General features: G+C 46.8%; 1 protein-coding gene across 37 annotated transcripts in view; it reads right to left on the reverse strand.

The window, feature by feature from the left end:
• LRRFIP1 (LRR binding FLII interacting protein 1) overlaps positions 1 to 25543 on the reverse strand; it is a 141667-nt gene that overhangs the window by 29038 nt on the left and 87086 nt on the right. For 11 of the 37 annotated variants that reach the window (XM_073876740.1, XM_073876737.1, XM_073876635.1 and 8 more), the window contains 9 exons: positions 24253 to 24297; positions 23658 to 23708; positions 21032 to 21070; positions 17051 to 17110; positions 14744 to 14806; positions 12137 to 12214; positions 10767 to 10811; positions 9482 to 9550; positions 4937 to 5014 (listed from right to left, as the gene is read on the reverse strand). The exons of 8 other annotated variants lie outside the window; for them this stretch is intronic. In XM_073876740.1, coding sequence (XP_073732841.1) covers positions 4937 to 5014; positions 9482 to 9550; positions 10767 to 10811; positions 12137 to 12214; positions 14744 to 14806; positions 17051 to 17110; positions 21032 to 21070; positions 23658 to 23708; positions 24253 to 24297 — 528 coding nt within the window. The remainder of the gene's footprint in view (positions 1 to 4936; positions 5015 to 9481; positions 9551 to 10766; positions 10812 to 12136; positions 12215 to 14743; positions 14807 to 17050; positions 17111 to 21031; positions 21071 to 23657; positions 23709 to 24252; positions 24298 to 25543) is intronic. 18 more of the 37 variants (XM_073876695.1, XM_073876700.1, XM_073876718.1 and 15 more) reach the window with 9 other exon arrangements.

The raw sequence follows: 25543 nt of genomic DNA on the forward strand, positions 1-25543 counted from the left end.
GGGGGGGGGGGCAGTCCTTTAACACTGCTGTGTTCTACCTTGTTTCCCTCGATACCATCAACGTAAATATTACTTTTGTAATTTGCAAAACATCAAATAAGGAAGAAAAAAACCTAAAACCACAGCTAGTTTTTTGGTTTTCAAAAAAAAGTCTAAAAATAGTTTTAAAATAGTTTTAAAAAAGCCTTTGCTCAGAAATACATAATGGACCCAGAATGGGGAAATTTAGGCTGTGTTTTTAAGTAGAGACCATGCAGGGAAAAAAATGAAACTCTCAAGAGTTATAGCCAATCTCTGCTTAACCGCTGTTCCAATCTCTTGTGTACACATTAGGGTAAGTGCCCTTAGTCCGATTCTGAACGACAAAGGATACGTGCGCTCACGGGCCTTTCTGAATTCGGAAGGACAAGGAGCCCCGGGGACGGCGACCCTGCAGCAAGGAGCTGCCGCAGTCCCCTTAGCTGCCACTAGATGGCAGCCTGTACAGAGCTGGGCGGGGGGCCGGGCGCTGTCCCCACTCACCTTCCCCTAAGCAAAGGGACAGATAAGGAAGCAAGGTGGTGCGTTGAATTTTGACATAAAGCACGCCGCTTCACCTCTGAAAATAATAATAGAAAGAAACAGAATCAAAGAACATTCTGAACACTGTCCTAGTCGCTGCGTGACATGGTGTGGGGGAGGCCATGGTGCAGACACGGGGCAGAGCAGGACCCAGGAGATGCCGTCAGGTGCACCTGCTGCAAGCCACTGAGGCCCATACCTGCGCGGGGCCTGGGCCAAGCCACGGGGCCTGGGCCAAGCCACGGGGCCTCCGTGAACACCGGCGTCCTGGTCCACGCCAGGGCAACGGGGCCCCACACCCTGCAGGCCTTCGCTTTGTCACTCCCCCGAACCAGCAATTCTAAACCTTTGAGGTCGGCGTGAAAACGTCACAGTAACAGATTTATGACATGTGTGTGTACCAGCATTTTACAATCACAACCGAGTGTCCACAAAGACAGCTTTTAAAATCAACCAGAAATAGTCACTTCTAAACAATTTCTGTTGAATTTTAGATTTATGGCAACGCTTCCTTTCAAAAACAGGTGATCCAAGTAGCACATTAAGTATTTTATTAATTCCAACCTTCTGACATTGTGTCTACACGAGCATGCTACTCAGCCTCACTTCAACATCGAGTCTGCTGAGGCCTACAGTTCCCAGGCTTCCCTATCATCAGCCGGCCTGCCCACCTGCCCAGAGACAACACGACACGTGAGCATGGCTGGACCCTAGCAGAGAGGCCAGGCACAAAGGATCTATTCCTCACGGTGTCCCCAGCCTCCTGCTGGGCAACCCCAGGCCCCAGATGCAAAATGGGACCAGAGGAGCTGTGTCTGCACACAGTCCCTCTCAACAAACAAACTGACAACAGCGAACATTGCTCAGAAAACACCCATTTTAAGGGCAATCTTCCTTCAGATATAAATAGTAGTCAAGTCTTCCATTGGCGTGGAAATTTCGGGTTTTCATCCAATAATATTGACGTTCTCCTGACTTACCCTTGGACTCCTGGAGTCATACCATGACCTGTGTTTCCACCTGCTGCCCCTGCCTCTTCATACAACAGAAAACATGGGTCACTACGGTCTTTTGTTTTTCTAGCTAAACGGGCTGGAGGTTCCAGTTTGTCAGTCGTGTTTTCTCTAAATACACACAGGAACATGAATCTGGGCTCCGCTCAGGACACCTCTGGTGGATGTGTCAGGAACACGGCAGCCTCTGCTGGATGCCTGGCAGGATTCTGGGGCCTGGATGACACAGGGGTGTGGGTGTCACCAGGCGAGGCCCTCTGCGCGACCACCAAACCTCCCGATTCCAACTCTCAGAGCTTCCTGCATCTCTCCCCGGGAGGCTGCATCATATGCGTGCCCGTTTGTTGCCTGCCTGTCTCCTCCGGCCTATGCATCCCATATCTTGCTCACCACTGCAGCCCCATGCCTAGAACATTCTAGATTCTCAGTAAACACTGACTGAAGGAAAGAACCCCAGAGCTTCCTCAAGGGGAAGAGCCCAGACTTGTTGGAGAAGAACTTCCAGCTTATCTGCAGAATGGGAACAATGTGACTGAGGTCCTGAGGTGGGGCAGGCATCTGCTGAGAGGACCGAGGGCTGGGGGAGGTCTTTGGATGCCGAGGCACCTTTACTGTCTTCAAGTGGGAGGAGCAACCACTTCCTCCATTCTGGTTACGTTTGCTCTTTAAGAGTGCCCCCCTCCGGGGGGGGGGGCACGGGGCTTTCCTCCACACCCGGCCTTCCAGGGCTGGCCCTTGCCCGAGTCCTACTGCCTTCCCAGGGAGGCTCCTGTCCCCTGTCCACTCTCACACTCCCCTGGATCCACATTCCTGATGAATCAGCAGGCCACGGGTCACTCCCCAGGAGCCAGGGGAGCAGTGGCGGGAGCCGTCGATGCCCAGAGGGGGCGGGACGATGGCCAGTCCCACACAGCCCGCGAGATGCTGACCTTCGCTTGTGAAATGTGCCAACGGTAGGGCAGTCGGCTGACCTTCGTAAATGAGCAGTTGTCTCAGAGAAGAGATAAAGATGGTTTATATGTTCGTAGTGAACTGAAAAATCAGCTTGGCCACACGCCTAATGGCGTCACTCACTCAGAGCTCTTCTGCCCACCTTCCCTTCAGAGCTCCATTGTGTTTCCTGTGCTGTAAACACAGAGAACTAAACGAGAAAGAGCTTTAGGATCAGAGGGGCCTGGCAGCCCCGGTACCTGCTGCTTTTTCCCCTGACGGTACCTGGAGAAGCCCCGAGGACGGGCACAGCTGGGGCCAGGCCTCTCCCGGCCGGCCCGCCTTGCTCACCAGGTCCAGGGGACACAGGCACGTTTCACGCCGCCTCTCTGGTTACGGTCACCCACGGAACCCGCTTTATGTGGGTACATTTTCCACAAATGTAGAAAGCACAGGACACCGAAATTTGTGTCTGATCTTGGCCACTTCAGTCTAAGCGACTAGATGAAGTCCCCTTATGCTGTGACCTTGTCCTAATGTCTGAAGAGACCCAAAGCAGTGAAATAATCATGGCATTCATGGCTCCGTGCTTCCCGGGAGCTGCACCAAGGAGCTGGACCCAGGAGGGCTCGTGCTCCTTCGCAGGGCAGGCCAGGGCCGCCTTCTGTCAACTGCAGATACTTCCCAAAACGTGACTGAGCGTGAGTGAGTATCATGCCTGAAGAAGACGACCTCCGTTAAATTTACCGTGGAAAACTTTTCTTTCCAGTAGCTCCAAGGCTCCCCATGGATGAGTGTAACATGCGGTGCTACCACAGAATATGAAGGACACCGCAAAAAGCAACTTGTCCGATTTAAAAACTGACGTTATGTGATACTGAACAATGAGTATCTTCCTATTCTTGCTGGGCTGGTCATCAGTGGAGCAATGAGCCCCTGGGCCCCGTGGGGCGCCTGCCACCACACCTTCCTGCACAGGCTGAGCGGTCAGGCCGTGGCTCGCCTAGTCTCCTCAGGGCTAGGCTCCAGGGGCTCTCATGGCCGTGAAGGTGGGTGGTGGGTGCGTGAAACGTGGAGGAGGCAGGGACCGGTGCTGGTGTTTACAGAGCAGGCAGTCTTCATTTCCATAAAGAACTAGGCTCTCCTGTTTTAATACTGGGCCCCTTGGTCTGTCTTTTGTTTCCTCATCCTCCATGTGTAAATGGTGGCCAGGAACACTCCTCCCCATCAGGAAAACGCCAGTGCAGGCCCAGGGATGATGGCTCTGGCCGTGGCCTTGGAGTCAGGGACAACAGAGCACGGGGCAGTGTGGCTGCCCCACTCAGAGATACGGGCTCAGCTGCCAGGGATCTGCAGAAGCGGATCCGGTATCTGCATTTGCATGAAACATCAAGGCTCGAAAAAGACTACCTAATTTAAAAAAGGAGCAAATCACCAGCAACCAACAGGTGCATCTATACCAGCAGGAAACCTCAGCTTGACGGCCTCTTCTCTGATGCCGAGGAACACTCCCTAACTTCCAGGCGTCCGCACATCTAACCCTGGTGCTGTATCACTAAGTTGAGAACCACATTCGAGCTTCTCTGTAACTGGGGACTAGAGCAAGAGATCCATTTTGCCGGCTTGGCTTTCTCGTAGTTGGGGTTTATCAAGGAGGGCGCCACTGGCCTTTGACGTGGCGATCCTTAGCCGCACGGCGTGGGCATGCGTACCACACAGCCCCAGCGCCTGCCCACTGGACGTTGTGCCAGCCAGCCCAGGTGTTCCCCCGGCAACTGCCCTGCACAGCCTTGTCATTAAAAGAACATACGGCGCCCTCGCACAAAGCATCGGATGAAGAGAAACCGTCTGAAATTGCAAAGACCCTGGGACAAACACGGACCAAGGACACGGAAAGGGCAGGAACTAGCTGGTGAGGAACAGGAAGGCAGCTCTGTACTCTCCCCGATCCCGAGTAGTGGGAGAGCCAATGGGACAATGGCAGCATGGCCCTTCCTGGTGATTTTTTGTTCTAAAAACCGTCTGGGTCCATTAACAGATGACATTACAAACAAAGTTAAAAGCCAATCCTTCCAACTTTTAAGTCATAAAAACCCCCACACATCACGTACCCGGCTACATTCCTCCCACTGTACAAAGTGTCCCTCCTCCCAGGCAGCCCCACGCACTAACTTCTTACACGATCCTTTAGACATGTAGCAATGTGATTCTGCTATCACGGAATAGTAGTATTCTAAATTTGGAAGCATTTTTCCCAGTTGCGTTTCTGCTCAGACCTGGAGTAAGTCACAGAAAAGCCCTCCTACTTTACGCTGCGTTTGGGCCCTTTGGAGGCGGAGGGTTCCTTTTGCAGGACAGTGGAGTCAAGAGCATAAGGGGCAGGAGGGGGGAAGGAACAAAGCGGAAGGTAGCGGGGCAGGAGGCGCACTCACCACTGGGCTGGCCCGCGCCGAGCTGGCTCTGGACGAGGCTCGGGAGCTGGAGTTGAGGTGGCCGCTGTGCTCTGAGGGCTGCCCACACAGCCGCCGCCACGGGGACGCAGACAGAAACAAAGGGACAGGGTCAGCAGAGCTACAGTGAGCGCGGAGGTCAGCCGCACACCATGCAGAAAGGACAAGGGTGTGTGTGGAGAGCTGGCTCCCCTTGGAAAGGAAGGCTGTGTCGGCCACAGCTGCAAATACATGCCCACTAAGAACAGAAAAAAATTAGTCATAATATCAGAAGAACACAGGATTCTTGGTTAGTGAGAAGAAAGTGATACAAGGCATCCCGTTCAAGCCGGGCGTGGAGTCATGCCTGGTGCCGGCACAGAAAGCCCCCCTGGCCACGGGGAGATGACAGTTTCCGAGGCCCGGAGCGCCTGGTAGGGTGCTTGGCTTTTCAGCGGTGGGAAAGTTTGCTTCGTTGCTCTTTCCAGGGGAAAACAACGTAAGATCTAGGGCTCCTCCAAAGTCAGGCATGGCTTGTTTAAAGTGCCAGGTTACTGGTCGGGTTGCCTGAATGAAGGTTTTTTGTTTTGTTTTGTTTTTTAATCTGTCTCTCCACCTGCCTGAACATTCTCTCTTCTAGCAAAAGAAAACACCGGAACTCACTGACCTGGAAGCGATGCCCTCTTAACTTTGACTTCTATTTACCTTTGTTCCGGTCCTACATAGATTTTTGTGTGTTTTTGTTTTAATCTTCCTTTCCTCTTGAGTGAGGTGGGCGAGGAGGGGAGGCAGGATTCAAACCCGACTGAGGGCCACAGGCACCCAGTGGATTGTGGCGTGGCCTCAGGGGGATAGTCCCAGAGTAATAGCGGCCCCTCCCCAACCAGCACCCCCCCCCCCCCCCCCCCGCTGAACACCAGGCATCCTGCCAGGCAGGGGCTGACTGTTCTCTCTGCTGCCCACACCACCCCACTGGGCCCTGCAGGCATTCTCCCTACTGCAAATTCTAGCAGGCACCTAACTGCAGAGGTGCTCGTGACTCCCATCTTAAACATCACCTTTTAGTTTGCACATTTTTCCACCAGAACGTAATCCCCTGAGGGCAGGTCTGTGTCTATTCTCTGCTGAATCCGCAGGGACCAGATGAGGCCTGACACACAGTGTAACCTCAAGAAATACTTGTTGAATAAACAATTTCAATTTCAGACTATAAACAGCCAGACCCACCCTCTACCTATTCATCATTCTTCTCATTCCTTTATCCCATTACGATTTACTGCATAGTTAACACTTATATGCGACACATTGTTTCCGATGCACAGATAAAGACACCTGTGCACACGTCGTACAAGACAGTCATTGCCACACTTGGCACACATAAGAAATTTACCACTTTTACTACTCTCAGCTTTTGCTTTATTATGCAACATAAAAGGAAATACTTAAGGTTAGTACTTAAAAGAATTTTGCCTTTGGGTTCACTGACACAAGAGCTAGGAAAACTGTCCTCTGGAAAAATCCTACTGTGTTCTCTGTCATTCGCGTTCTGGTTAACCGTGCAGAGACAGGACAGGTTGCTGTTAACAGGGCTGACTGCTGGCCCAGGTGTTCCTTTTTTTTTGTTTTTTTGTTTTTGATTTTTTTAAAATTTTATTTTATTATGTTAAGTTAATCACCATACATTACATCATTAGTTTTTGATGTAGTGTTCCATGATTCACTGTTTAACACCCAGTGCTCCATCCAATACGTGCCCTCTTTAATACCCATCACCAGGCTAACCCATCCCCCACACCCCTCCCCTCTAGAACCCTCAGTTTGTTTCTCAAGAGTCCACAGTCTCTCATGGTTCATCTCCCCCTCCGACTTCCCCCTCTTCATTTTTCCCTTCCTACTTTTTTTTTTTTTAACATGTAACGTATTATTTGTTTCAGAGGTACAAGTCTGTGATTCAACAGTCTCCCATAACTCACAGTGCTCACCACAGCCCAGGTGTTCCTACTTCCCTAGTCAAAACTGCTCTCAAATCAACTGACGGATCATGCGGGAAGGAATAAGTTTCGGGTCTGTATCACCCTGGTCCATGTGTCAACTTTGAACAGCTTGTGTTTGGAAGCCAGCATGGCTGGTGTGGGGCTGTCATATATTATAAAGACTCTGTCCAGGCTCCATCTCTTACGGGCCATGGGACTTGGGAAAAGTTTCTCAGCCTGTCACCTGGGACACAGAATTGTCAGGATGCTGGCCACACAGAGGTGCTGGGGGTTATGCAGAGAACCGGGGGGGGGGGCTCTCCCCTGCTTTCCTTTTCTGCCACAAGCAACTGGATCCGATGGCACCGGTAGTGACTGCTCCCCGGCGTGTCACACACAGCCACCATGCACACAGCTTAAGGACGGTGAGAAAGATATAAAATAGAAAGGTTTTCAAGCAAAATAGCGATACTTAAAAGAGAGCTCGTCATTTACTCTCTAATCGTTAAACTGTAACGAAGTCATTTAATTGTGAACATACACTGTAGATGACGCTACTTTCCAGGGGAGGCTAACAGAAGCTAGACGCTCTGGAGATGGGGATGAACCTTCCAAACCGGGATCAGGACCATCCCGTGCAGGCGTGGGGTCAGCCTGGACTCAAGCCGAAGCAGAGGGTCCTTCTCTTCAGCTCTGTCTTGGGCTGAAGGACATCAGCCGGGACCCCCGAGGGGGGGGTCAGCCTCCTCACTACGGGTATGCGTATCAGCCAGCGGTCACAGCTGCAGGCTGGACCAGAGCCTGAGGAAGCTCTCACCCCAGCCACATTGCCAAACGTGGGACACTGGCATCCACCGGGAGGGCAATGTCGGGGCTTGGGGAGACACCGAGGATGGAGCTCAGTGAACGAACGCCCCTCCCATCCAGCCTGCTAATTTGCTGCCAAAGATCTCTTCTGAGGGATTTTACCCCAGGGTTCCATTTGTCCAACTTAATTCAACAAAATGCCTGCTGAGCTCTTTCTGCATGGGAGCGCAGTGTTAAGTGCAGGAAAAAACTTTTTACTCTTTGACTTCTGCATGGCTTGATGCCAGGGACATGTGGCCGTATTTTAGACATTTGTGCTGTTGGGACAAGAAGACGTTTGACTTCCTGAAGTTCCCGAACGCCACCACTCCTAGGTGGTTCCTACAGGAGGCAGAAAGCACAGAAGTAAGAGTGCTCAGCGATGCTTGAGAAGAATCGGGGGCTCGGCTGCTCTGAAAGTCCACCTGCAGAGGCAAAGTGGAACTGAAGGAGAACAGGCACCCCACCTGCTCGGAAGCTCTACTTCAGTCTTAGGAAAGTACCCAGTGCTTGGGGAAAGTTTCATTCTCTTGAAAAATTACTATGCGGTCTTTTTTTCTGATAAGAGAAAAATCCTTTAGTTGCATTTTATCTGTCACACGCAGGCCAGAGCTATTTCTCCAGTAGGCATGATTTGTGAGCTTCTTAACGGCCTACACAAATGTTTAAGAACTGAGAAAAAGATATAATATAGTGGGCTCCGCCACGTTTCAAACGGTATGCAATATAAAATTAATAAATGTTTAATTAGACGTCAACAGAAACTAATGCTACGTACAATATTTATAAAATTTACATTCTAAAGAAAACAGTAGGTGTGGCAGCTCTGTAAGAATTCCTGAATATTTATGAACTACAATAAGCCAGAAATGGGATTATTTAACTAATTTAGTAGTCAATTAACATCAAAAGCAACATTATAAAAAGCACGTTCGAGTAGTTCTTTGTAACCCCTGTGGGCCCCGGGTGGTGTGCCTGCACGGGACTTGCACAGGACCTGCGGAGAGCTGCCCCTGGGGAGGAGGAACCCCCGCGGAGAGCAGCCCCCGCGGGGGAGGAGCCCCCTCAGAGAGCAGCCCCTGCATGCAGAAGCATCCACACCAGATGGGTGTTCAGTTTCACCTGCCCCTCAGGACAGAGCCAACCAGCCTCCTCACTTCCATGGACTGACTCCATTTTTCTATTTTGCTTCCCTCTTTCATTCACTCATTTTTTTCACTCAACAAGCATCTCTTGTACCACACTTTTATCGTGAGAGCCGAGTCTGTTATTTCAAATCCTTAGAGGAGGTGGAAAGACAGCAAAATAAAAGGGAATTATGTACGGGTAAGATCCTGAGTCTTTAAATTTGTTCCTGTTCCTCGATTATCCAGAGGCGACAATAACTGTGGCCCGTGGAACGCCCCTCTCTTTCCTATTGTTACTTTAAGCGCACCTCACCCCGTGTTAGTACTGTTAGTGTGTTGCAGGGAAAAGGCCCAGGAACCTCAACTAAGGTCCCTCTTCTCCCTTGAACTCAATGTAAATTGATGTGTGAAGACATCAGCCCACCAGCCAGAGGCATCCGTGACCCTCGTGACCCTCGCTACAACAGAAAGTTGAGATGAGACAGTGTTTCCTCCCTAGAACCCCGGTTAGTTCTCTCCAGTGGCTGGACCTGTGCCCAGCAAGCCACTCAGGGGCATGCAGCACACGGGAAGAAATTCGGGAACCAGAGAAAATGCCTTACAGCATAGAAACTGCAGGCACTGCTCCGCAGAGCCCCGCCGAGCAGGCTGCTCTCATCAAACACAGACACCTGTGACGAAAAACAGACGGGCAGGTCAGGGCACCCTTCCCCCTCCTCAGTACCCACGACACAGGAAAAGGCAAGCAAAGGAAGGCTGACCCGTGAGGAGAACTGTCCTGCACAAATCAGACATGCAGGGAAGGCCTTCAACCGCCTTCACAGGCAAAGAGCTGAGCAGAACAGGCACATGCAAAAATCTAAGAGAGAAACCAGTTGCTGTCAACCGGCATGCAGTGTACTCTCCGCTAGGTCCTTAAAACGTATTATTCTGAAAAACATCCCTTGCTGAGTAGGAACTTGTTAATCCAGACTTCGAGGGAGCAGATATTTCAAATATCCTGAATTTTGTCATGGCATCCTCATACTTGGTATTTAGAAAATGACACTAAATAGAAAATGACTCTGGAATAAAACAGCATGTTCATATAGTTCAGTATTTTATAATTTTTAAAAGATTGCTAACTACAAAACAATATTTGATTAACCTGAAAATCCCATATAATTAAGCCCCAAGGGTGAACGGGAGTTTACAATGCCGCGAATGGCCATCTGAAACTTTTCCCAGCTTAAAGGAACTTCAATTTTCCCTGTTTCCCCTGGAAGACACAGCTGGTCTGTTCAGCCAGTTATATACTATTTCTTAAGTGTGAAATAGTATATATTTATATATATGAGTCATGGAAATTCAGAAACTTTTTAGCAATACAGTATAACTACTTTGTTTAGTATAAGTTTCCTGCAAGGCGTAAGTACCTTGTATTTAAAACTGGAAATTTCCCAAGTAATACAGCACAATACATTAACATCTGTTAAGGTTACCAATGCAATAAAAAGCCATCTTTCTTTCTGCCAGCAGATTAAGTAAAAGATGTCGCTGCTCCATTCCTAGCTAACAACCCTATGCGAGCACATGTCTTCCTGGAGCCTGAAGTGGTATGACAGCTACTGTCAGCTTCGGGGAGAGAGAAAACCCAGATCTGGCCAAAGGGGACTGGCGGATACCATGGCATGTGTGAGCTCCACGTAAAGGCGTAATTCCCAAGTAGCGGGGCTGCAGACATGTGCATCCATGCTCCCAGAGCAATGGAGTGGAGTGCGCGTGTGCAGGGGGGTGGGGGGTGCAGGTCAGGGGACTGTGGTGGGGGCGGGGGATGGGGAATGGGGTGGGGGCAGGTCAGCGGACGGGGGAGGGGCGTGGGGGCAGGGGGGCGGGCAGCACACGCACCCGGTAACTCCCAGCAGGCCGGGCAGCGCTGTAGATAGAGGAGGGCTGGAGGACAAGAGCAAATGGCAGGTTTTAAAAGCCTTGAGAAAACAGCAACAAATACTAGTGACAAGAAAATCACGACGCTTTCAAGTGCTGACAGCCAAATTATTGCCCAACGGTTAGAAGAAAAAAGAAGTCAATGGAGGGCCCATGTTTCAGTACATCAATAGATGCAAATCCAACTTTTAAAATGGCCACGGCCCCCAGGATCTCTGAAATAGGACTATTTTCTAGTCGCTTCTTTCCAGGCGTTCCTGGAGGAAAGGGCCAGGGAGCGAGACAATGGTGACAGGGTGGAAACACCACGAGCAGCCACCAAACCCACAACTCAAAAGCCCAGGTTAATCACGCACTCAGGGGTGTTAATGCATAAATTTCCACACAGGAGGAGCGCGACGGAAATGGCGCTTTTATTTCCATCACGTGATCCCAGTCACAGTCGTGAGGACCCAAAAGGAGCTGCCAGACGGTGCCGGCCGGCGAGGTCTGGCAGCCCCCTGGGTCAGAGGACCCGGACCCACAGCACGGATCAGGCAGAGTCGTGCCCGGGTGGGCAGGTGCCAGAGCGAAGGGCAGCTCCCGGGGCAGCCGGGCCCTGGGTCCAGAACAGGATCATGACTCATTTGCAGGCAGAGGCCACGTAAGCCCGCAGTCCAGGGCCACCAAGCCAGTCAGGGATGTGCATGACCAGGGGTGAATCGCTCAGCAGCTCGGGGGGATGACAGTTCAACCTCCACAGCGTGATCTGTCCCGGACTCCGACACCGAGAGCCCCGTGTGAGAATGGGACTCATATGCCTACAGCTGAAAAGGCCGGGCCCCTCAGGGCCTGACCCGCACACCGGCCTTGGAAAAACAGGAAACAGGGGCGACCGAGCCAAAGAGAATATCCCCGTTCGCCCACTTCTCAAAGATGGAGGAGTCAGATTAAGCACAAAAGCCTTCCAAATTGCTTCCTGGACACATTTACAAGAGAAAAATATTTTTAAAGAAACAAATGAAACCCCAAATGGGGAACAATTGCTGGAAAAGGAGGAGAGACCCAAGGGACCAATTCTTTGAACCTGAGCTTTTGGAAATATACGTTTAATAGAGCCTCCTTTCTCCTCAATTCCCTTTTTTCTATATAAGGTCGCAGATTATTCTGATAAGTTTCAAAACGCTGAGAAAAGTCTTAGCAAGTTAGTCCAGACGAATAAAACGCCTGCTGAACTCTGGTGTCTGGACTTCAGATGGAGGAGGTTGAAGTGTCCTCATACCTTTGCTCGGAAAGTGAAGGGACATACGCAGAAGCAAAGAGGGAGGAAGCGGGTGACACGGAGAACAGACCCGGTTTCCACTCTGGGCAGACAGGGGTTTGGGAGCAAGGCCAGCACCAGGAAGCCCGAGGTCGGAGCAGGACAGTCCCTGTAATCAGAGAAAATGGGTGGGAGGGGGAGAAGGGCTCACAGCTTTGTTTCACCTCAAAGGTCCAACGGTATCGTAAATTCACACAAATCTGCTTTTTTACAACAAAATCGGTAAAGGGCATGCACTTAATGGAGCAGGGAGAAAGGACAGTCAGAAGGAAATAAAGACAGTCTAGTTAATCGACAAAACTGTGACGTGGGACTGAATCAGGAGTTGTGAGTCGACATATAGGCAAAATTAGATTTCATTAATTTTAATTGATAGTGACACCATCGGGGTTTTCAAGGTCTTTGTAACTGAAGCTCTAAGTTTTAAAGTTTGGTGGGAGAAATTCAAAACTAAGAATCAGCAGAGATATCAACCTTTATGTAATAAAATATTTCAGTGGACGTGATCTCTGGCGTGGCTTCCTTAGGTACTGACGTGATGCGTGTGCGTGTTCAGGATTCAGAGAAGACAGGATAGATTCAGTGTCTAATTCTGAGACCAACAGTCTCTCAACATTTCTGGGGAATACTACGGTATCCATGGTTTCCCCAAATAAAACGTTCTATCCAAATTAAAGGCTCCTCGAGAAGGAAGCCAGCAACTTCAGGCTGCCCGGCAATGTTCTACCACGCGAACAAGCATGGGGCAGTCCTTGAAGGTGAAGTGGTTCCCTTCCAGGAACCTGATGGCCCCTGAAGATATCCCGCCATCCCTTCAAGGTCCCAAACTTGTGCCTGTCATTCCTCTGTCTGGCATAAGCTACACCCATGTGACCTGAGGGGCCAGCAGGTGGAACTCTGCGGGGGGGCGGGGGGGACAGGGAGAAACTTTCTAATGTTTCCCACAAATACTGAAACTTGTTCCAGTGGTTGGGAGAACGTTCTGTGTAGAAACCATTTTGTCCGCCCCTCTGGGGGACGTGGAAAGCCCACGACCCGGGTGGGGGAAAAAGCGCCCACAGCTGCGGCCGCCATGCCCAGGGTATGGGTCTGACAAATCCAAAAAGACTGGAGAAATATGTAGAAGAGTCTTCAGTACTCCATACAACATTAATACCTTTCTGTTTTTATATTTAAATAAAATCAAACAAGCCTGTGTGTTGTGCAGCAATAGATATACCTACAGAGCATGATAATTACCAGAAGATTCTGCGGGCGGGCCGGTGAGTAAGATAAGATCTCAGGAAGAACAACGGTGGGGACATGCGGCCTCACGGAAGTTCTGATGTTTAATGTTTGGAACGGATCCACTCTAATTTTGACTTTAACGCTCTGCATGTGGGTTATATCTCTTACATGAATTTAAGTGAGTCAGAGACATGCTTAACTTTGGTGAATAATTCACATCTGCCTATTAGGTACCTCTCACCATCTTCTACTTTAGAGCAAGTATCTCAGCTCGGAAAGTGAGGAGGAAGTAAAGTTTTCCGAATGAGAAAGTGCTCTTTGCAATAGCAAATCTCCCACCGAAATACACACAACACACAAAAAATTCAAGATGGTGAAACCCACCAATAGTTGGTGCTTACAGCAGATCTGATGATATTCAGTCAAAATTCACCTACTGGCGGAAGAAGGGATGGGGGATGTCCCCCATTTTGTCCTATATGTCACATATGAGGCTGGGAGGCACCAGTGGGAGTTTGGAAAGTGGGCAAGCAAGCTGATGGGGAGATGGAGCTGCCAGCCACGCCTGGAGCCCCCTGCAGCAGGGGTGAAAAGGGTAAGGGGTGAAGCATGACAAGGGAGGGTGGAGTTCCACCTGCTTAGTTTCTCTTTATTTTCTTCCTATAATATATTCTTCATGATTCAGTTCACATCCTTTGTTACGACACTTACTTCTCCCCATCATCCTACTGCCGCTGCACTAGTCTACCTGCTAGGTGGGTCTGTCTTCTACTCTAGAAGTAAATGCTTCCAGAGTACCTACCTATCTCACCTGTTTATCTTTGTGACCCTCCTACCTGAATTAGGTCCCTAGTGTTTGCTAAGTGATTATGAAACTTACCTAAAACAAACAAGCCTTACCTATGATAAAGGGCTCCTAAATAATTTAGAAATATTTGTGCCTGTCGAGATTGATGCATGTCCTTCAAGTATGGGAAGGAACCCTGTTGTGCAGACATTTGGATTTGGATTTGGTCTGATTTCCATTCCTAGTACATCCCTGAGAAATTGCCACAAAGTTTGCATGTACCCTACAAAGTAATTGTTTTCAGGAACGCTCAAGAATTACAAGGTTTTTCTTATTTTTTTCCCTTTTGATTACTTCTGACTACAAAATATCCACATGAATCCTTTCTTTCCTGTGTCCAACTGAATGCAAATATGATTCAAGTGCAAGATGGGGGGGGGTAAGCCTGAATTAAATGAATCATGTTAGTTACTGCTCAAAAATGTACCTTAACATCCATCCAAATGAAAATTCATAAAATAGGTGTTAAAAATGAAAAGAGAGCTGAGTTCACACACAAGATGGCATGCTCCAAAACCTGTGGTTTCTGAAGAGAGGGTGTGAAAGATTTAAATGAGAACCAACCAACGTCTCCTCTCTGGATGATGACAAAGTAGAGAATCTGCCCTCACCGCTGTAGCTGGAATTCTGAGAACCAAAGAAGACATGGTAAGTGGTGAGCACTTTCTTACTGTCCCCAAAGCACTGCCTGTCCCAGTCAAAAGGCAAATATAAAATGACCGAACCAGTATTAGTACTCCAGGAATACCAACGTAGTGTAAGAATCAAGACACTCTGCTACGGCAGAAATGCTTACCAACTAGAAGTTCTAGGCTACAGTTTACATTTCAGTGTATCTTGGCAATGGCCTATGGTTTAACTCTTACTGGTTCTCACAATTTTTCATCTCTCGTATTACTTGTACTTACTTACTAAATCTCATCATGAGGCGTCTATCACCTCCCAACGTGGACTTTCCTCATTACATACTCTCTCAGGGAACTAAGATTACGTCTGTGGCAGATTTGCAATCTTTCCTCAGCCCAGCACGTGAAGGCTTCAGCTCTCCCGAGACCGGGGGAGGGGGGAGCTGCAGCCTGGGGGGGGTCACCCCCAGAATGCGGTGGCCTGCAGCCATCTTCAGAGTGACCCGGCATCTACTTTATCAAGATCAGAGTCTGCATGGAGAGGCTCTGTGGTTCTTCAATCGGTGTATTTCCTGTTTATTAAATCCATTTTATGTGCAATTTTACTTTGTGGTGAACAATTTTATAATCAAGTTCTTTTGCATCTGATGTCTAGAGGCACCGCTTAGATCTCAAACCAAATCATAGAGAACATTTTTGCCGTTTGAACGTAAAAATCAAAGATGAAGATATACGGGTGTACGTATGACATAGAGCTTGGGGCTCTCCCTTCTGTCCCTGGCGTGCGGGCAGCTACATGGCCGGGATATTCTAGAGAAGAATGATACCAGTGGGTAGAAAGTGGATTACAGAACTTCTATAGTAACTTCCAGCTCTAAACGAGGGGTCCTTACGATCAATTCTGGTGAAAAGTTGCCAATTAGTCAACGTAGCCCCAACAAGCAGTCCGGGGCCGGGAGAGAGCAGTGCGGCTCCTGCCCTAAAAAGCCGGCAGGGAACAGTCCGCGGGAAGGCTGAGCAGGAAACGCAACTGTCCACGCCCCACAAGCACAGAATGGCATGCTGCTTGGTTCTGCCCCTGGACTACTGCCTTCGCAAAAAACATAATCCAAAGGCCGTCCATGTAAAAACATAAATAGGAAGACGCAGCCTTTAAACCGGGAGGATTGTTTTAGTTTGGAACGAGAAAAGTTTACGTAAAATGGACATGTATGCCATCCATAATAGGACGAGGGGCGAAAAACCTCATCAGCCAGTTTCAGAAAGTTAGATGGGACTGGGTTACCCCTCTGAAACCTGAAAATATAATTCAAGTGTATATATATCTTAATATGATTAAGATAAATTAAAAAGAAATACTGTTTGCACAACTAGTAAAATTTACTATAAGGAAAAAAGTAAAGCAAATATAGGAATACGAAGATTTTAGTTAATTTCACATATAATAGATCTGCAAGTCATGAAACTTAATTAGAATGTACGCAGTTTCACTTCGTAAAGTCCCTTAAGTCTCCCTGCTAAATCCAAAGCCCTCCCCGCTTCTCCTGGACTCTCCTGCCACCGGTCCCTTTCTCCTTTCTCCCACCACAGGGCATTACACTGCTCTTCCACTGCCTCTTGAGCCTGCACTGGGAGCATCCCGTGACCAGTATTCAGGGGCACATGGACCCTAAAATACATGTCTTTAAGATGACAAATGAGGGGCGCCTGGGTGGCTCAGTTAAGTGTCTGCCTTCAGCTCAGGTCCCGCTCAGCAGGAAGCCTGCTTCTCCCTCTCTCTCTGAATGCCGCTCCCCCTGCTTGTGCTCTCTCTCTGTCAAATAAAGAAATAAAATCTTAAAAAAATAAAGAAATAAAATGACAAACGAGAGATGGGCACAGAGGGTGAGAATATGCTGAAAGTAAGTATACCTGAAAAAGCTGAATATACTTAATATGGACGTTGTGCACATACACCTAGGCAGCAAAATAATGAAAGAGCAAGTATTTAATTCAACACATTTTTAAACCTAAGAGATTCTTTTTAATATCGATCTCCTGCAGTAACACTTTGAATGTTAGAAGGCTAACATTCCAAGAATGTTTACCAGTTGAAAAATTAGTTTTCATTCATTTATGGGGTGGGGCTGGGGAGCGGGTAGTGACCCACTATAACAAGGAAAAATAAGCTAAATTTAGCGATATTTTGTTTAAGCTTTGCAGCAACCTGTTGGCATTTTGTGTCATGTAAATTTACTATACTAACCCTGCCAGATCTTCTACTCAGGGACTGTGATCCATAGAAGTCTCCATCATAACCATTTGTCTGTTTCAATGAAGAAAAGAACACTGACATCAGTATACAAATGAAGACACAGGCACCAATCAGCAAGGAAGAATTAGCTGGGTATAAACTGAGCTTTCTTAGTGGAGCAGAGGAATGACAAGCCCAGGATAACACAAATCTCAGCATGCCCCTAGATGCCTCCGTGCCTCTGATCCGCTCTATTACGACTCAGGAGAAATCCGAGACAAATCTCGGGACAGTCGGGCTCATCCGATCAGCCCAGGCAGTATTACTTGTAACTACAGGTCACTCTAGGACTTCTGTGGGGTGCAGCACATGGGCATGGGCGCAGCTGCTTTTGTCGGCAGTTTTCCCGTCTCCAGGTTTGTGACGATGCCACGGAAGTCCTAGCTTTGCAGCAGCCTGAGCGCCAGGAAGCAGGGTCACGACCCAGCCTGCGTCAATCAGGTTTCGGTTCTTGGTTCATAGGTAGGTCCTTGAAAATTATGGCCCATTATGAAGTTGTATCCAGAAGGTTCGGAAATAGCCTCTGTTCAATCTATAATTCAGTGCAAAGGTTCATCATGGAAAAAATGTTTATTGTGGGTGTGTATCCTCTATAGGATCCTCTATAGGAGCTCCTCATTCATCTAGTCTTCCTGAGTTACTTTTCAAAATGAAATCTGAGGCGCATTTCGCGAGTTCCTAATGTGTCCTCCAGAAGAGAGAATGAGTAAGTGTGTGCCCACCTCCCTTCTCCTCCTACCTCTACACCCACATGCCCGCAGCCAAGGCCCAGCCTTTCTAGAATTGGTCTCATTCATCTATAAGGACGTTTCTGCTGATCGAAGACAAGAGCTGCCAAGTGTCAGAGACATAACCCGCTCTAGAGATAGAAAACGGAAAGCAGTCCACACAACTGGTACAACTGGAAGGAGGTGCCAGGGCGTAAGGGAAGGGAGTCCAAATTCCCAGTCAGTGCTCTGTCACGTGACATGATTAAACAGGTTTGCTTAATCCTCTGGCACCTCTACTTCCTCAGCTGTGGAAATGTGCACAGAAATCCGTACTTGACAAGGCCACTGAGGGCTAATTCTGATTAAAATGAGTATCCCAAGTGCCTGGAGCAGTGCCCTCCTGAGCTGTGTGCTGGCAGGTCCCCAGAGCCCACGGGGAACAGGAGCGTGTCCTTGTTCACAGGGTCTGGCGACAGGAGACTGGTTAGCATGTATATTGCAGCTACGACACTCATGAAGAATAAATAAATCAATTTCTAGACAGATCGTAAGTCCAGATTCATGAAATCGTGACGACCAAACTACCTATTTAGTTACAACTCAAAAGCAAGTCAATTTGAGGTTTCTAAATCAAACAGGAGAGCGTGAAATCCCTCAACTTTAAATCTGAAAACTCTGATGAGTAACGTTAAGACATCTCTGAAATAAATTTGATAGTAAAAAATCCTTGGAGATAGGCAGGAATTTTACTCAATCTACTTCCCTTTCCTCTCGACCGACCGACAAGACTATCTGAGATGGAAATGTGTGTCAGGGACTTGTAGATTTCAGACCACAGTCTTATTCTTTTGGTGGCTGTTTAGAGACTTGTTCCTGGAAAAAAATTAATATAATAATAAAGGCTAACATCAATCAATTGTAGATGACTTTGAGTTTTCTAATCAGCGAGGAAGTAAAACATACCACATATATAAGCCCCCTGGCTTTCCACAGTTGTTCTGTGGACTACATGCTGCTCTAGATAAACCGTTCCTTCTGGTCATCTCATTTTCTATGCCAGCAGAGCAGGGCAAAGGGCAGGAGAGCGAGTGCACCCCTCATCTGTCACCGTTTCTCTCCCAGCCTTCTGTGGCCATGCAGGAAAACTCTCCCTTCACAGGCTCTGTGGACATCCACACTTTCTGTTGTAATGCAATTCTGTCATTGGGAATATATTCCTAGCATGAATTCTCAAATCCATAGGAGCTCACTGACATCCTATAGTGAAAATGACTTTGACCTCTTAAAGGACACCACCGTTTTCCTCTTGGATAGTTTTTATGTGTTGGATTTGGGTGCGTGGAGCGGTTTTTATATGTAGCCCATAACAGGATAAGGAGAGTTGAAAATTAACACAGTAGAATAAAAAGTCCACAGATGGTGCATCAACTTCATCTGAAGTCAGGTCTCACAGATGGTCAATCTTCTTTGCCACAGAGACTGTTTTTTCAACACCCCTTACTGTGCATCATGGTGACCTCATGTGCCCCTGACCTGGGCAGTCAGAACACCTAAAGTTGGGGCCAGGGTATGTGAATCTTACACACAGTAACACTGCGGAGCGCTGCTCTCAGAGAGAATGAAATACATAAGACATTCACAAATTAGTATTTTCTAAAAGAGTGTAAGTAACATACAAGAATGAAAACCTTATCAACAACGATTCCAGTGGTACCTTGTGATTAGTCAGAATGCTACCAACCACCCTGCCGTTGCTATCAAAGCACCAGCGCTGACCATGCAAGCAAACATCGACCACTATCTTGTTCGATTAATGATGTTAGATCATTTTTATACTGTCAAAAGATCACATCCAAGGGCAGGAGAGACGGGAAGCAAAATAAGAAAGGCCAAATCAAACCTCTGAAGTGCAATATTTGATGCACTCAACTTAGTTTGAAAACAGAATGAAAATGGAAAAGAAAAACAAAATCCAGAACGTATTTCCGACTATTGCTAACACATGTACTCATTCATTCCACCAGGACTGGCCCTTAAGTACAGTTTATTATCAGTTTAAAATAAGAAGGCTAAAAATCTGGAAATACACTGTGCAGACATTTACTTAAGAGAACAAAAGAGCTGCTAGAACCGAGTCACTCTGAAGTGCTGTGGGAAATTCTGTGAAGGGCACTTCCTGAATCTAGTTACGTGCCTCTGTGCCTCGCGTTCTCCACGGCGGATCTATTGCTCGCCAGTGGCTGAGGCCAAGACCGGGCTGGAATGCCCGGCTCCTCCGTGGCCACCAGCTTCTGTCTGTAAAGCGGTGAACTGCAGCCCTTCCAGGAGGCTCAGGGGGCAAGTGTGTGGTGCAGAAATATGGCACTATTCATTACCGTCTTCAAGGTAAAAACTACATTTTAACAAAAAGTTGCTAAGTAATTTTCAAAGGCAGTGGAATGAATGAAGCACAAAATGCTTTCAGAAGAAGTCCTAAAACATGAAGTAGTGCATCATCTGCTGTATCACTTCAGTGCAGAGGCACTTTATTGCTCATTTCTGGCGAGATTCGATTTCCCTCCTTTTTGGCGTCATTTAAATGTACAGGTTTTCAGATGCACAGGTTTTTCTGCGCAAAAGGTGCAGACAGACAGATGTAAGAAGGGAAGTTCCAAATCAAAATCTAAAGATTTCGTTTTTGGTACCGGAACCGAAGTTTTTCTAAAACAGCAATTTCTGGCAAAAGAGCCAAATTGCACATTTAATTTGAATGGATGCAGATTAAAAAATAATGGATTTTTCATTAGAGAAAATGACTTTGACTTTAATCTCTTGAAAGGAAATGTAGAAGTTTTGGGAATTCTTGATTTGATTTGAGTTCCTTGAAAGCAAGACACTCCAGTCCTGTCTTGGTACCCACAGCTGTTAGCACAGCGTGTGGCAGACAGCTGGTACTCGAAAACCGCATGGCGAGTGAGTGTGTTCAAGCACAGAGCCTGACCCTGAGGATCAGAGACACACCCAGGGGTCTCTGCAAGAACGCTCACTCTGGTAGGTACAGCTGCCCTCCAGCCTGCGGCACCACCCCAGGGGGCCTGGTGCACAGCATGTGTGTCCTTCTAGACAAAGACAGACTTGGCTTTTTGGACAAACACACCCATGAGATTAGTGGAAACACCACAGGTTAGTCCCCATCACACAGCACTATTAGGATCACGCCTCAACACCTATCCGACCATCTCACCCAGGCATAAGGACCCCCATACGCCAAGTCAGGCTGCGACTGTCAGCATGAGGGTGGAAGAGGAAAAGAACAGAAAACAGTTGCCAAAATCAATTACAAAGCGAACCCAAATGTCAGAAAACATAAAGCAAAACCCAGGTAATCTTGAAATCGTGAAAAATTACATTTTTACATGGCTTCCAGGATCTCACGTGTATTTACAAAAGGAATCACATTAGAATAACAGCCATCATAAAATCCAGTAACATTAAATAAAATTTGCATGGCAAATGTTGCTATAATTCATGAAATCTGAAGCAGTTTGAGCAATCTTACTTCTTCCTCTATAAAATACATTCTATTTATATTAGGCAAAATGTGAACACATACATCACTATCAATTTTTAAATAAGAAAAATTAAAATCTTATGATATCCAAAATCTAGGTTTACTGAGAAGAATGCCCATGCAAACACTGGGAAAGTAAAATTTACCCCCATCTTTAAGGGTTTACTATTGCTGCCAGTTGAATGAAGAAGGCCTGTATTTTGAGAATGTCAAGAAATAAAAGATACGATCTTTGAACTTTACAAACTAAAGATTTCAAAATATTAACATATATCAAAGCAGAACACACTGACCCTGCATAGGGAGCGCGTGAAAGGAGGTTCCTCTCTGCAGGGCAGCTGGCCCGCCAACGAACAGAGGCCAGAGCTCCCAGGCCCCTGAGGGCTTGGGGACTGATGCTGTCACCCCCTCACTGCTCTGTGCTTGTCCTGAACCTGTCAAAGGTTACTTCATCTGTCATCTTACTTCCAGGATCCAAGTTCTCAAGGTCTGTGATTTTTTTTTAAAGTATTATTTCTTTAGACCAAGTATATCATGGGAAAAATAGTGTAGGAAGCCACCTGGCTAAACACAAGAATCCTGTCCACTGTTGATTTTCCACTTTCTGCTCCTCTCTTATTTCATGTCCAGATTGTGGGCCTCTTCTATAAAATTTTATACCTTAAAACAAATATGCTGGAAGTCTTGGCAGAGAATGGTGACTAGCAAAGAAACTTAACTCATGTCTGGTTAAAATCAGTGAAAATGAAATGAATGCTATAAACAATGATTTTAATAGTTTTAAACTCTTTGGGGTCAGGAATCTTTCTGAGGATCTTAGGAAAGGGACAAGTTCTTTTCCCAGAAAAATCCAAGTACACACAAAATCTTGAATACAATTTCAGGAGGATCACAGATCTGAAAATGGATACTGTGATAGATTTGGATTCTGTGTCCAATTTCTCTGCTGTTCTCTCTTGAGCCTGCATTAATCAGATTTTGTTCTCACCATTTCCACCAAAAGTTTCCTTGTCAAGGTCACCGACGTCCTCCATGACGCTAAGGCCAGTGGTTGGCCCTTAGTCCTATGCTCCCTTGACCCCTCCCCCTCCTCCTGAAAACAGTATCTTCTTCTCTTGGTTTCAAGGACTCAGCCTTCTCCTGCGCCTGCCCAACATCTGTCATTTCTGTGTCTCTGCCACAGATTCTGCAAACTGAGTTTTGCATTTATAATGCTTTGGTTAAATGTTACTTCCTCTAGCTTGACTCTTGTCAGAGACAGGATCTTTGAGGAAGTTATAACCGTATGGCTAAGGGGAAAGTTTCAGAGAGCAAGGAAGCTCTTCAACTGACTTCACATCTGAACCGTTACTTTCTGACAAAATCACTATGATCTGCTCTGGGCACTGCTAAGACCATGACAATGACTGCTCAACAGAACAACAACGTGTTACCTTTACACTTATTACTGTTGTGAAGCCAGATGAAATACACATTCACGGTACATATAGGAAGTCTAGGTTTAATTGTCTAATTTAATTGTCATGGTGATCAAAAACAAGCCTTCTGCTCTATACACTTCTTGAGCGAAACAGACGGCTGCATTGAGACCTACTTCCTGCCAGCAGTGACAGCAATTGTAACCCGGTCGTAAATAAAACTGACAAGCTCAGAGTAATGTACTGACTTTAAGAGTGAAGCAAAACACAGTTTCTCTACTTCACTTCCCAAGGCATGCAATGTTTTCAAGTCTCATTATGGAGATTTGGGGAATATTTAAGGAAAAATATGTATTTGTCTTTGTCAACCATCAAGCTGTCAGTGATGAAGAGATTTCATCACAGTTGACCAAAGGTAAGACTCCTGAGGGTGAGCAGTCCTGGGGCTCATGGATCCAGCCTGTGCCAATTTCCCACCGGGCAGCCTACAGCAGCTTTCAAGGAGCTACGCAAAAATAGCACTGAAGAACGGTTACTTTACCTGAGATGCAAATCTGACTGGGAGCACGTATGCCAATAGACCCCTTCATCACAGCAGCATCGCCAAGAAGCTTAATCAAGGCGTGGCAGTGCTGTGATGTGGAGAAATATACAGACATTATGATGTCCACTCTTGGGAGAGAGACACAACAGAGGGCCCTATGCTTATCAATAATCTCTCTGCAACACAAGGAAACGCCCCACCTTTGCTTAGATTTCAAATGAGCCGCTTCTCAGTTAGACTCTGGGGTAATGAATAGGAAATGTGAACACAGGGACACAGCACAAGGATGGCCAACCGTAAACTGTACCATGCAAACCCAATCATTCTGGTTACTGACCCTCAGACTTCCACGACTACCCACTGACATGCGCTCATCTTCATCAGAAGCCTAGTAAAAGAAAGGATGAAAACAACCATGAAGCATAATATAAAGAAACCCATGTCCAGCTTCCAGAGAGATGCGGCCGATCTGACACCACAGCAGTGGGGCAGATCAGGCGCCTCTGGAAACCTCAGTGGACGTGAGCCTACGTCTTCCCCAAATGGGCCTTGTGTGTGCACCTCTGTTTACAGAGGGCTGTTTTTAGGATGCTACCGCTTCAAGTTAATTTCACTGAAGTGGTATTATTTACTTTGGGGGTAATCTACAAACAGAGCCTCAATGCATATCACTCTGCAAATTATTTGTGGGTATTGGATAGCAAAAGAGCATTAAAACTGTCATGAATATATATTAATACTCAGAAATTTCCCATTCTCCCCTCACAAAGTTAGGTCAAAATGCTAGAAGTCGAGTTCACAATCTTTGTTTAGATAATAGTATCAATAGTAGTTAGTTTCTTATATAATCATCACTAAGGTATATGTGATTCACGTATTTCAGCCACTACAACTATAAATTAGACTTCAATCAAAGTGAACACAGTACTAACCGATGTGTTTCTTCTGGATCTACGTGAATAGCGCTCACTGTCTTCCTACCAAAGCAATGGAAGAAACAGTATTAAAGGTCAGATACAGACAAAACAGAAGCCATAGTCTGGTTGTGACACAATACAGTATTTCTGATATAAATGTCAAATAAATATTTTCTTTGATGCCATTAAAAAGGCTTCAATTAAACCACTGAGGAAGAATGTTTTCTTTGGGGGGCATGTAAGCACACAAGCAGTTGGCATATTTCATTCTGGCTTTAAAAGTGGGAAAAGATGGGCCTTTGTTTGTCCCTAACCTCTACAATGTGGTCCATTTTAACCAACCTACTTTTCCACCTACATTCAGAACCTTATTCTCTTTCCTTTGGGAATCAGAAGATAAATCATTTCCATAAAAGCTCGAGTAAGGATGTCACCCAATCTACTATATTTTGTGCATTCTGAGACACACACAGTTTTTCACATTTGGATAGCTCTGAAGTGGGGGTATATCTTACCATCAAAGTCGTTCACATTAAAATTAGCAGCGTTTTTTTCTTTCTCAGTGGTATAGAAAACAATGAGGCATCTTTTAACTGGGTCTTAAGATGTGATAAACATACATCCGCCATGGAAGCTTAAAACGATGGTTTACACATACTAAAGGCCGAAATTAATCATTTCTTTCAATAGAGGAAGTGTATACTGTTCATATTTCAGGAACTATTCTCTTTACCGTTCTACACAGGTGTCTAAGATATTAGGAGATAGTTTTACATTTCCTTGGATTATTTATGCATAAGAGACATCGAATATGACATTTCCACACTGGCCAGGTTCTCAGTTGCTAAAAGTATGTGATGATGTTCATAAGGCCATTCAGTAAGTGTCAAGGACAGTAGGAGGTGGGAGGAACTCATGTGGACGAATTAAGGAGAGGAGTGGGTCCACGTTCTTTTGGGGCCAGTGGACAGCAAGGGGAATGCTCCCCCTTCTAGAGCCTCATGCCTGGGGCACCATCTCCTCCTGAGTGTGCTAATGGAGAGCCCTTGGCCTGAGGAGACAGGGCAGGGTGGCACTGGAGACCACCAGCGGCTAGCCTGGAGACTCCAGGAGTCAGCAGCTACTGACCAGACCAGACAAAAACGCCAGCCAGGACCAGTTCTAACCCAGCTTCATATGGATATAAACAATCAGGCCAGATGCAGAAGTCCCTGGAAGAAAATCTCTCAGTATTAAGTTATGGTACAGTAGGAATCTATCAATATAATTAAACTTCCTAAGAATCAAATTATAAACTATTTCAGTT

This window comes from Callorhinus ursinus, unplaced genomic scaffold (assembly GCF_003265705.2).
Source record: "Callorhinus ursinus isolate GAN/ISIS: 27379988/994484 unplaced genomic scaffold, GSC_fseal_2.0 scaffold2, whole genome shotgun sequence".
Classification (NCBI taxonomy): domain Eukaryota; kingdom Metazoa; phylum Chordata; class Mammalia; order Carnivora; family Otariidae; genus Callorhinus; species Callorhinus ursinus.